This window comes from Amphiura filiformis, chromosome 1, assembly GCF_039555335.1.
Source record: "Amphiura filiformis chromosome 1, Afil_fr2py, whole genome shotgun sequence".
Lineage (NCBI taxonomy): Eukaryota > Metazoa > Echinodermata > Ophiuroidea > Amphilepidida > Amphiuridae > Amphiura > Amphiura filiformis.
The window spans coordinates 11,969,616-11,982,936 of NC_092628.1; the positions used below are offsets into that span (position 1 = coordinate 11,969,616).

Below are 13,321 nucleotides of genomic sequence, written 5' to 3' on the forward strand. Positions count from 1 at the left end.
GCATGTATCGTAGGGGTCATAGGTAGAAAAGGGGGAACAGACATACAGACGGACAGACAGATAGCTGTGACAGACAGGTAGACTGCGATATGTGGAGGAAGGGTTGGCACACTCTCATCTTAGGATTTAAAAAAATTCTAAGTAGGATCTAAAAAGGTTCTTGAACTGTCATGTATAAATGGTTATATACGAAGAACCTAAAATGATCGGAAAAGGCCAGAAAGAACTATTTTAGCACTGAAAAGGGTTCAGAAAAGGTCAGAAAGAACCATTTTGGAGTTCCCTCAATTTTCAAAACCCTTATCTTGAGGGTTATTATATATGCATGCATGACATTCAAGAACACTCTTTCTAACTAAAATCCAGGGTGTGTGCATGGGAGAGACAGATAGGCAAGCACAGACAGTGACGGAGCCGAGAGAATACAAACCAAACATCAAAAGTTGTATGATGAATCGTAAACTTCAAGCTTGTAACTCAGGGGTGTATAGTAGGGCTGCAGAAAAAAACTGAAGATCTTGAAAAAAATCTTGTGAATTTGGGCTACAGAGCCCAAAAACGTGCTGAAAGTAAATAAAAGTGACGAAATTTTGACGAATAAAAATCTTGAATTCCAGATTAATCCTAAAAACTTACATCCCTGTATAAATTAACGACAATAACGAAAAGATTTGCAAAATAAGAGTTCCTTTAATAATCTCAGATATCACACACAGAATAAACATTGGTTTTCCATGTGCAGTGAAGTAAAGTGCGGTAAATTTTGCTATCATCACTAGATAACACGTGAATCCAGCTGAATGCTGTTGCTATCTTTAGTAGATAGCACATGTCCTGCTGAATGGAAATGTCGTATCTTCAGCATGTTGAGTAGATGCATCCAGTTGCTATCTTTGTAGACATACATCCAACTGAATGGCAATGTTGTTATCTTCAGTATAGCATAGCACACATCCTGCTGAATGGGAATATTATTTTAATCAGTAGATAGTACATGCATACCGTTGAATGGTAAAATGATGCTATCTTCAGTAGATAGCACATAGATTTGTACAAAGTGTTCATCATGTAGGCCAGTACATGTAATATAATTTTAGCCTAGTTAAGGGGGTTGTTAACTTTTCTTTTGAATAGGTCTTTGAGCTCATTTACATGCATTTTTATTTGGATTTGTAAAAAACGATGCAAAATGTCAAAGTTGGAAATATTTTGGACAAGTTTTGTTATTCCCATCTTTTTTATGAACCCTATCTATAATTATTCGCGCTCAGAAGGTTAAATAAAATGTCCATTCCATGGCCTTATTAAATCATAATTGTAGGCGAAAACCCCTCCAGCAGAGTCAACATGGTCATGATGATAAGAAAACAATCTTTTTCTTAACTCGAGTTGAAAAATAACGATTCCCCTTGCTGATATATAGCACACAAATCAATAGCCTCTTTTTTGGCTCATTCTTGCCGTATTGACTATACCCTGTGATTTGTAGCTTTTTAAGTGAAATCATACGGAAAACGAACGACGCCAACAAATTTTCTGAGTGATAACCTTCTCGTTTCTTCAACACAATCGGTCATTATTTCCACCACATCTAACTCTCATCAAGATTATCGAGACTATTTCATTCTCTACTTCATCATCATCATCATCTGCAGCATCACCCTGGGTGTTTGCGGTATATATAACGTATCGACCTCTCGAGTGTTGTATAGTCATGAAAATAAAGTGAAGAAAATCTGGGGGAAATTAATACAAGTTAATAGTATTTTGCCCCCGATGGCGACTTTTAATGCGAGATGTTACCGTTATCACCTGCCAACAACAGACTTATAAGGCTGTTCCATTTGGAATTCACACTCCCCTGTGGAAGATTTAGCTAAAGTATTCCACAGAGGGAGAATGTTTTTCAAAAGGAATTCTGTAAGTATTTTGAAACCAACCCATCCCGTTGGCTTTACGTCTTCCACAACTGGAGTGCACAGTGTATTTCAAATGGAAGCTATACTCTATTATATATTTTATTTGAAAACATACTCCCTCTGTGGAAGACTTCTTAATTCTTTCACAGGGGAGTGTGTATTTCAAATGGAACAGCCCATTTGATGAGGAGGTTACTTATCTATTTTATCATCTTGTCTTAAGACAAAAGTTCTTTACGCGAAGTTAAGTTTTCCATGCGCAGTGCAGCTACCGGTATATAGTGGATGTGGTAAATTTCTTTCTTGCTCATATTACTTCTAACGAAGCATTCCAGAAAATGCAAACCAATACTGCTTAGATAGCAATATTTCAATACAGATGGCTGTATGTGTTATTTACTGAAGATATCAACATTCCTATTCAGCAAGATGTGTGCTATCTACTGAAGATATCAACATTCCTATTCAGCAAGATGTGTGCTATCTACTGAAGATAGCAACATTCCTATTCAGCAAGATATGTGCTATCTACTGAAGATAGCAACATTCCTATTCAGCAAGATATGTGCTATCTACTGAAGATAGCAACATTCCTATTCAGCAAGATATGTGTTATCTACTGAAGATAGCAACATTCCTATTCAGACAGATATGTGCTATCTAATTAAGATAGCAACATTCCTATTCAGCAAGATGTGTGCTATCTACTGAAGATAGCAACATTCCTATTCAGGAAGTGTGTGCTATCTACTGAAGATAGCAACATTCCTATTCAGCAAGTGTATGCTATCTTCTGAAGATAGCAACATTCCTATTCAGCAAGTGTGTGCTATCTTCTGAAGATAGCAACATTCCTATTCAGCCAAATGTGTGCTATCTTCTGAAGATAGCAACAATCTTATTCAGCAAGTGTGTGCTATCTTCTAAAGCAAGTGTGTGCTATCTTCTGAAGATAGCAACATTCCTATTCAGTATGTGTGCGCTATCTACTGAAGACAGCAACATTCCTATTCAGCCAAATGTGTGCTATCTATTCACAGTCAGATGGATGGATTCACAGTCATATGTTATCAAGGTCAGTTATCTGCTAAAGATAGCCAAAATACGACTTCAAAAAGCTTTTATAAATAGTAAAAAAGTAAAAACAATTTGGATGGTATGTATAGTTATATATAGATCGATTGAATAGCGTATACATGATACTTAAATAGTGATGAATTTAGCCTATAACTTTAGAATAGCCTTCATATTGTCATGTGTTTATCCTCGACCTTAACTCTTCACTTCATTCATCGCATATAGACTATACATTTCCAATGGCTTTATTTCAATAAACAATAGTCAACAACCATATCTCAATTTTTACCTTAAGGTGTTGCGTATGATGCTTAGTACCCAGATACATTCAAAGGTCACTATATGTGTGTACACGCATTTTGGGGTTAAAAAAATCCGCACTGGCAGATGATCATATTTGAAACACTTGTAGTGTAGTGTAACTCAATATTGACAAAGTTATATGCTATATATCTAGCACTCAGTCATCGAATTCTGATTGATAATACAACTTTTATTTTCGTCAAAAAAACTCGCGCGGATTTACAGTCCATCTTATATCGCATGATGTGAACAGACAGTATTTTGCACGACTAGTATTATACTTAAACCAAATTGTTTAAAAAAATGATCGATAAGTTACACATTTATATTAATGCAAGGAACCCAACAAATCATAAAATGACAAATAGTTACATCTCCAATTCACGTGTCTAACCATATAAGTCACTAACCATACTTATAAAGTGCCTTTGTCTACCATAATACGTGATTTCCCGCCATATCAATCTATCCTTGTATATACTCATATGTCATCATTTCTTACCCTTTTTATTGCCCTCAACAATCTCATATATGTAGCTAATAGACTGTGATTGTATATACAAGGGTTTAACATACAAGACCTATCTATTTGAAGCTCCTTTTCCCTTCAGGGGAAAACCGCGCAAGCTACTATACTCCGCTCATCCCTCCACGAGCCTTATCACACAACATCGTTTACCCAAAAAACACCTGCTTTCACTATCATGCAAATTAGCCCGCGCATGTGAGGTCGACTTTGAACCAATCAGAATAGAGCAGGCCGGAAATAGTCGGTAATAAGGAGTAATGACGTGTCAATCATAACATCTAATTGCCTTATGGGTATTGACATGAGTATTTAACACATCGACTGGTACTGTCACTCTTTTAACTACATGTATTATAGCTGGCTTATGGTAACCACGGGGCGGGGCAGGTGCTTCTGAGACTGCGAATTTTACGCTTCTAAATTGCGATGTCACTCTATGAAATCTCACTCGAGATGAAGCGCGGTGTAATCGCGCGTACAATCAGCCCCGTCTTCTCTGCAATTGTACTCTTATCAGTTTATGTATCTGAAAGTAAGCAATTAGTATTACATCATGGCAAGTCTAGATGTGGTGGAAAACGGTATTGTTACTAATCATGCTACTACTGAAGATAGGTTATCTCCTAAAAACGTAGAAACTAATAAAATATCATCTATTTCGTCATCTTTATCATCTTTACCGGGGATAAATTTATCCAGCTCTGAACCAAGACTTTCTGCGTTCACATCGTTAACTTCGAGTAATAATACATCTGTGAAAAGAGAACCATTATGTGCAGCAAAAGATTTTGTTACATCATCGCCGCCTGCTCTTGCTAGTCCATCAAGTGGATTTCAGGTTTATTCAAAAATGTTAGACTCTGCTACAGCCGCTGCTGTTACAAACGGGTTTCGTTATGCGGATCTGTCGGGGTTGCCGCTGGGTTACGGTAGGACGGCTGGACTGCCTTTTGGGTCGCCGAACAGTATTTGTAAGTTTATTTCAATGTATACTCTGCTTTTCCAGTTGAAATCCATATACCCTCTGTGTAAGACATGACCTTAATCTCCCACACAGGGAGTGTGAATTTCAAATGGGGTTACCTTAATGGGTCATTCCCATTTGAAATTCACACTCCATTAATGACAATTAAGGTAATGTCTTTTATAGGGGTGTATAGATTTCATGGAACAGCCCACTTTATCATTAATTTTGTTAAATTGAGAGAAGAGTAATTTGTTTTAAGTTGTATTGGCTTAACAAATGCTCGTACACTTAAAACCCTATTTTTTCTATTCAATGTAAAGTATCACAAATTGCACTTGTTTAATAAAAGCGGGAAATTTAACTTTCTGAAATCGCTATGAAGATATTTCTAAAATAACTAAAACAATTTATTTTTGAGTTACAATAAACATTTCATGTCTATTTAATTTTGTAGCTTTAAAATGAAAATTATTAAAACAACACGTTCATAGCATGCTTTTTTGGTATTTCATAAACCGAGAATATACTTTTTTTGCGCGCGATGATGAATGTTATCTTCAGTAGATAGCAGATGATTTTTCTCGCTTCGCACCGCCGGCGTGATATTTACAGGCACTATAAATTTATAGAGGCCTCCCTGAATCACGGGCAAAAATGGATGAAGTAAGCGCTCTCTTGCATCTCACTTATCGCCTGTGTTATACATGTAATTTGCTTGTGTCAAGATGTATGTTTAATTGTATCGGTATATGCATGTAGGGTATATTCTAATATCGAATCATCTTCAAAACCATACTTGAATGTAGACATTACATCTGTTACATTATTTATACATGTACATGTTTTGATTTGATTGAATTAACCGTTAGATAGAGATGTATACAAGATTCACTCTGACATACACATTATACATGTAGCTATATACTTATGTTGTGCTAACCTTGTCTTGAGGTACTGTATGATAAATTTGTGATATGATCCTGTATAATGCGAATATTTTTGCACGTTTTAAAGGTTTCAAGTGAAATAAAATCACCTAAAAATCAACAATTTGACAGCGGTAAGACCCAAAACATCTTAAAACTTAACTGATCATGCTACTGTTGTTAAGTTGTGTTAGGGAGGGAAAACCCCCCCAAAAAGTATTTTTCTTGCCCCCCCCAGTTCCCTCCCCTTTTGAGGCAAAAACCCCAAATTACGTAAATTTCCACTTTTTGCGGCAATTTTGCGCAAAATTAGTCGATTTTGCCCCCCCTGAAATTCACTTTGTCCCCCATGCCCCACCCCCCCCCCCTGAAAACGTTCCTTGTTCCGCCACTGTGTAAGTGAAACGAATAGATGCAAATGTTCTTGATGATTTGATTTTATAGAATTGTTATAGATAGGTATATTTTTTTATTTATTATTGTTACCTTATAGGAGACAAACATGACATCTATGCCTAAAGTGTTATACTGTGTTATTACTTTTGAGTCATAGTTTCTTTTGTTGAATGGAAGTCCACTAAAAGTACTAAAAATTATAATAAAAAGAAAAATGTCTAGTATATATAATGGACATTTAGAAAATAGGGCCCACAAATTTTAAGTTATTTTAAATTTATTACACTTTTAAGATGATTCAGGTCTCACAGTGCCAAATTGTCTGTTTTTTTTAATCGGACCATGGGAGGCAAAAGGGGGATGCTGAAGGTGACTTTCAAAAAAAGCTTAACTATTCCTCCCTCTTTTTTTGGCTATATGCCACTAAACGAACAAGCAAACACAAATTAAGTGCTCAGACATTCATATTTCATTGAATTAACACTCAAATTACCATTAACCTGCCGTTTGTTGTTAGCAGCCCTAACCCTCCACCATTTTGTATGGCTTTCTGTGTTTTTTTGTGTGTTTTTTTGGGTAGTGGTAGTCTTATCTTGGATAGTTATAGTTTACTTTACAATTAAAGTTTTAGTTTATATTTCACATCAAGTTTCTCACAAAGACAACAGTTGCTGATTTTATCATTAAGTTCGTGACACTCATTTAGAGTTATATGCAAACCATTTTTGTATAGACTGTTTTTGTTTTGTTTTAGTTGAGGAAAAAACTGATAAGAAAGATACAGATCATCTTTATTTTTCATTCTATAACATAAAATAGCATAATGTTGGAGTTGCTCAAAAGCGCATATATATGTAAAAGAGTGAAAAATACCATCTCCAAGAGAGTAAGAAGAGTGAAAATCACTCCAAAAGAGTAAAAATCACTCATAAGAGAGTGAAAATCACTCCTAAAAGAATGAAAACCACTCTTTCAAGGTATAAGGGACATTACTCTTTTTATATCACGGCATGCAAGAGTGGTTTTCACTCTTTTAGGTATAAAGGGACATTACTCTTTTTATATCATGGCTTGCAAGAGTGTTTTTTACTCTTTTAGGTATATAGGGCCGCGTTACTCTTTTTATATCATGGCTTGCAAGAGTGATTTTCACTCTATTTTATTTACTCCTTTGGAATGGTTTTCATTCTTATCACTCTGTTAGAGTTTACATTAAGCGAATACAGGCAGGCACCATGGAAGGTACACCCCTTCACATTAAGCGCAAATTAATATCCTTTTACAAGTAATTCTTCTCATTTATGTGAAGGTTTGTTCACTCTTTCATAATTTCAAGATGTCTAATTTGATAAGCGAACGTATTTTGAGCAATCACAGTTATATATGTAATAGAAATATTCAATGATTGTCCAAAAGATATTGAAATGCTCAATCTCACTCTATATTGCTCACTAGGTACAATGTCATCAGCTTAAAGCGAAGCTTAAGTAGATTCATAAGTTTTGATTCATTTTCCAAATTTTAAATCTCAGAAATTTGTATCAATAAAATAAGCCTATACTGCGTAATGAATCAAAAGTATATTAAAAGACCAACATGACCGCGAACGCTATATACGCGGTCACATTTTCATATGCATGTAATGTGTAATTCGAAAGAATAACATACTTAATAATGTTTTCATGTACTTCATATAATTGATCTTTTAATTGCCTTTAATGCAATTAACAGACAATATCGATTATAACACATTTAATGATGTAACTTACAGACCTTCTGTATTGATAATCAATTCGTAATATTTCAATGATGCTGACGAATTTGTTTATAAAGTCATGTGAATTTTTACACATAGTATTCTATCTATTGCACATTAAAAACGGGCACTGTTCGGTATTAATTTGTCATTGTAAAAGTTCATATAAGTCTAATCTGAAAGAAACAAGACAGTAAGTACAAGAATTATAAGATTTCGGAAATTATTTTCCTTGCGAATTAAAACCATTAAATCAAACAATAATGATGAAACTATTTTGCTCGTTTGCATTTTTTAAGTATGGGATAGTATATACAAACATAATGCATGCACTATGCTATCTCAAATAACACCGAGTTTGGCTGTACCTTACTGCGAGACATGCATGTATCAAAGGGTTGACATTTTATATAGATATATAGGTTCAGGGAAGGGGTACTCTTAATATACACGGGGTTTGTAGATGGCGAGATGTAACTCAATTAGGATAGCTAGCTTTATTATTACGCAAATTTACCCCAGCATCAATATTATGTATTTTTTATACTTCATTGTCATATAAATGACGTGTATTATTTTGCTATCTTCAGTAGACAGAACCGTTAGCTATCTTCAGTAGTATACTAGTATTATTAATATAGTATAGTAGCAACATTTGCTATCTTCAGTAGATAGCAACATTTGCTATCGTCAGTAGATAGCGGTATTTGCTATCTTTAGCCGATAGCAATATTTGCTTTATATATTCTCAGCATATATCAATATTATCTTCAGATTATATAGCAATATATATATTTCGAGGGCTTAAAACCTGCCTTGACTACTACTTAGAATTTGGTCCACCGTTTATCGCGAACTTGGACATGAGGCCAATAACAATTTTTTTGTTTGCCCTTAGATTTTGTTGACATATGGAAAGTGAAACCTCAACGCACACCGTAACTAAAGCTATTGAGCACCTGATGTATATAGTATTTTGGTTGTATTTTAAGTTCGATTTTAAGATAGTAATAACATACAAGAGTGTTTCTTAGAAATTATTACTATAGGCCTACTTTTGGGAGAGAAAACGTGCAAATATTTTATGAGTTTAAAAACACCCGACATCGACACAAGATTTTGGGTTTTTTTGGGGTTAGTCACAAAGGGCAAACAAAATCAATCATTTTTGCTACAACCTGTATTGGATCAAAATTGTGTTTCACAAAACGGCCATCGTTATAACCTTAGGCCCACATGTACACTCAGACATATCTACATGTCAGAATGATATTTAAGGTTTGATACAACAAAACCTGGCCTCATTTTACAACTTTTACTTGAGGTCATCTTTTGAGCCATTGAATGTACATGATGAAGGTTATTTAGCATATCTATATGTCATGGGATAAAATGGGATATTTTCATTTACTTTCATTAATTACTGTTCATTTAAACCCAAATTTTGATTGGTACCCAGCCAAACAGCTATGGTTGTTTTATACGTTTTACTTCACCATTGCATGATTTCCATAAAAACAACTCATTTCGCGAAATTGTCTTTGTATGAACTTATGATCTTATGATCGCAAAAATCTAACGTACTATCGTATAATAGTTTATCGATAATGTGTTGACTTATAAGGTTCTACAAAAATAAAATAATAATAATAAAACTTATAATAGCGCATCTTTTATGTTGCGATTTGCTGCATGCATCGTAGCTATTAAATATATTTATACATATAAACCCGATTTGCATTAATTTGTGCACAATTGATAGATTTTCCACATCTGATCTTTTCAATGGCCTTTCCTCGGGGAAATAAGCATGTCCTCATTACAGTTATGCCGAGATAACATACGTATACTGTAGGCATACTTTTATATAAAAAAATAATATAAACCTTTTTATGACTATATATTGACTTTTTACTTGCGATAAACATATGCAAAATTTCGACTTCAACTGAATGCGTTCATCATGATTAATAACATACTTGCTATATCTCAAAAATTGGCAATGTATGGCATCAGGTATAGCATAGTCTACAAATGGTCTAGACAAGAACCGGTATTAATCCTTCATAGCATTACATCAACGGAAATATTTTAAGGTTACAAACAGCGATGTTCAATCAAAAGTTGAATAAAAACGGTAACATATTAACAAATGATCTTCACTTTGAGTTATATAATCCAACAAACAACGTTAATGGCATATTACTTTCGTAAGAAATTTTGTTGTTCAGTGTTAAAGAAAGTTAACATTAGTTTTTCTTTTTATGTCAAACTTTTATTTTAGTTGCAAGAAGACGAAGAAAAGAAACAAGACAACGCCGCCAACGAACAACTTTCACCAGTGAACAGACTCTCAAACTTGAAATGGAATACCATCGAACTGAATATATAACACGCATGCGTCGCGTGGAATTGGCAGAATTGTTAAATCTTACCGAGACTCAAATTAAAATCTGGTTTCAGAATCGAAGAGCAAAGGATAAGCGGATTGAGAAGGCGCAGATTGATCAACAATATAGGTAAGTCTTGGCATATTGATCAATAATCTGTTTAATTGATGAATTGAATTAGCTAATTGATCCATTGATTGATGGACCATTTATTTGATTGATTGATCAATCGATTGATTGATCAATCGATTGATTGACCAATCGATTGATTGATTAATTAACCGATTGCATGAGTAATCAATGATTGATTTGAAAAGACAGGAAACAGATTGTCTCCAATAACAAACTAGCCAAAATATTTGCTATCTTCAGAAGATAGCAATAAAATAATTTAGATAACAATATGTTTACTTGTTATCTCATTTACTGTTTTCTTCGAAAATTTAAATGACGTTTTTCATCAATTGTTTGAGTGATTGATCAATTGATTGATTGATTAATTAATCGATTGCTTGATTAATCAATCGACTGAATTATTGATTCGAAAAGACCAGAAACAGATTGTTTCCTATATAACAAGAATAGTCAAAATATCATTTGCCATCTTAGGAAGATAGCAACAATTTTATGTTTGTTTGTTTGTTTGTTTGTTTTAATCAATGTACTATACACAAAACTCTTTTCGTTTTGTGCCTCTTAATACTGTTTTCTGCGAAGATTAAAATGACCTTTTTCACAAATTGTTTGATTGATCAATCAATTGATCGATCGATTGATTAATTAATACATTGCTTGATTAATCAATCAATCGATTCGAACAGACCAGAAACAAATTGTCTCCAATAACGAAGGAGCCAAAATATCATTTGCTATCATAAGATAGCAATAAAATAATAACGATTTTTTTAGATAACGGTTTTTCGTTTTGTCTCTCTTACAGTTTTCTTCAAAAATTAAAATGAACTTTTTCACAAATTGTTTGATTAATTGATCAATCGATTGATGAATTGATAAATTGATTGATTGATCATTAACCGATTTTTTGATTAATCAATCGATTAAATGATTGATTCGAAAGGACAGGAATCAGATTGTCTCCAATAAAAAAACTAGCCAAAACATCATTTGCTATAAATTGCTATCTTCAGAAGATAGCAATAAAACAACATAACAATTTTATGTTTACTTGTTATCCCTACCGTTTTCTTCGAAAATTAAAATGAACATTTGCACAAATTGTCTGATTGATTGATCAATCGATTGATTGATTAATTAATCGATTAATTAATCGATTGTTTGATTAATCAATCGACTGAATGATTTATTCGAAGAGAACAGAAATAGATTGTCTCCAATAACAAAAATAGCCAACATATCATTTGCTATCTTCAGAAGATAACAATAAAATAATAGACATGTCATAATTTTATGTTTACTTTTCTGAATCAATGTACTATACACAAAACTCTTTTTGTCCCTTTTACCGTTTTCTTCGAAAATTAAAATGACCATTTGTACAAATTGTTTGATTGATTGATCAATCGATTGATTGATTAATTAATCGATTGTTTGATTAATCAATCGACTGAATGATTTATTCGAAGAGAACAGAAATAGATTGTCTCCAATAACAAAAATAACCAAAATATCATTTGCTATCTTCAGAAGATAACAATAAAATAATAGACATGTCATAATTTTATGTTTACTTTTCTGAATCAATGTACTATACACAAAACTCTTTTTGTCCCTTTTACCGTTTTCTTCGAAAATTAAAATGACTTTTGCACAAATTGTTTGATTGATTGATCAATCGATGGACCGATTAATTAATCGATTGCTTGATTAATCAATCGACTAAATGAATGATTCAAAGAGATCAGAATTCCAATAACAAAAATTGCCAAAAAATCATTTGCTATCTTCAGAAGATAGCAATAAAATAATAGATAATTTTATGTTTAGAAAATAGAAAATTTGTAGTGATTTTAACAGTTAAAAAGATATAAATTCCAATAACAAGCGAATCAAAACATAGGGCCTATTTGTGATGGCATTATGTTAACGTCCTTTCGTGGTAAATTTGCTATAATTATTACTTCAACATGTTCAACAGGGTACCGTATTCCAAAGATCTGAATACTCAAACAATATAGTTTAAAATATGTCTTATATTTTCATTTTCTGTTCTTTAGGAGTATGGGTCTAGCTGCTCCCGGTACCGTGACGTACCCAACAGCCCCAGCACCTTACGGAGGTTTTTGCGGGGCCTGCTACTATAATCCGCCGTCAATTTCCATGGCTACATCCAATATGACCAACATCAATAGCATTACAGCAGCAGCGTCTTCCAGTAACATCCCGCGACCACCTTACCCAATACTTTAAGACAATTTTGGTAACTCTTTAATGTACAGTATTTTTTACCAGTGATCATTGTCATTATCTGATTAATGACCATTATGACGATGGTCAATAAACGTGATTAAAGCAAATAAAGTCTATCCAAACGACAGATGGAGTCTAATATGAATGTTTCCGATTTCAGATAATTGCGGAAACTAATTTTCTCTGAGTTGCATTTTCCCCAAGAATCTCCAGCAAGTGTTTTACAGTGCGTATCACTCCAAATACAACACGTTTGACAGAAAACATTTAAATATCGGGGTGTAAAGGGTATAAAACGTTTTAATAACATTCAAAAACATTTTTGAAAACTTGCTTCAAAACAGTCTACCAGGGTTATTTAAGTATTACAAAAATATTTTGCAAAAACGTTTGCCAACAAGCATTTTACCAGAACATTTTGACAGCATTTTGATGTGATTGCTTTTTTTCCCCATATAAAACGTTTTAAAAACATTTTCATGACCTTTATATAATCCGATATTTAAATGTTAGTATAAAACGTTTTGACCACAACCGGTTACCAAAATACGTTTACGTTTTCAAAACCTTATGTGTTTCCTGAGTGGATGAGACGTCCAATGTATGCACGTGTGCTATCTTCAGTAGATAACAATCATATATTTTATAGTTCTGTTAGTATGCTGCAATT

General features: G+C 33.5%; 1 protein-coding gene across 1 annotated transcript; it reads left to right on the forward strand.

Moving 5' to 3' along the window:
- Nucleotides 1-4,274: 4,274 nt before the first annotated feature.
- On the forward strand, nt 4,275-13,321 carry LOC140165583 (uncharacterized). Its single transcript, XM_072188871.1, has 3 exons — nt 4,275-4,799; nt 10,158-10,392; nt 12,459-13,321. Exons 1-3 carry the CDS (start codon nt 4,382-4,384, stop codon nt 12,649-12,651), a joined length of 846 nt encoding a protein of 281 aa, XP_072044972.1. The 5' UTR covers nt 4,275-4,381; the 3' UTR covers nt 12,652-13,321.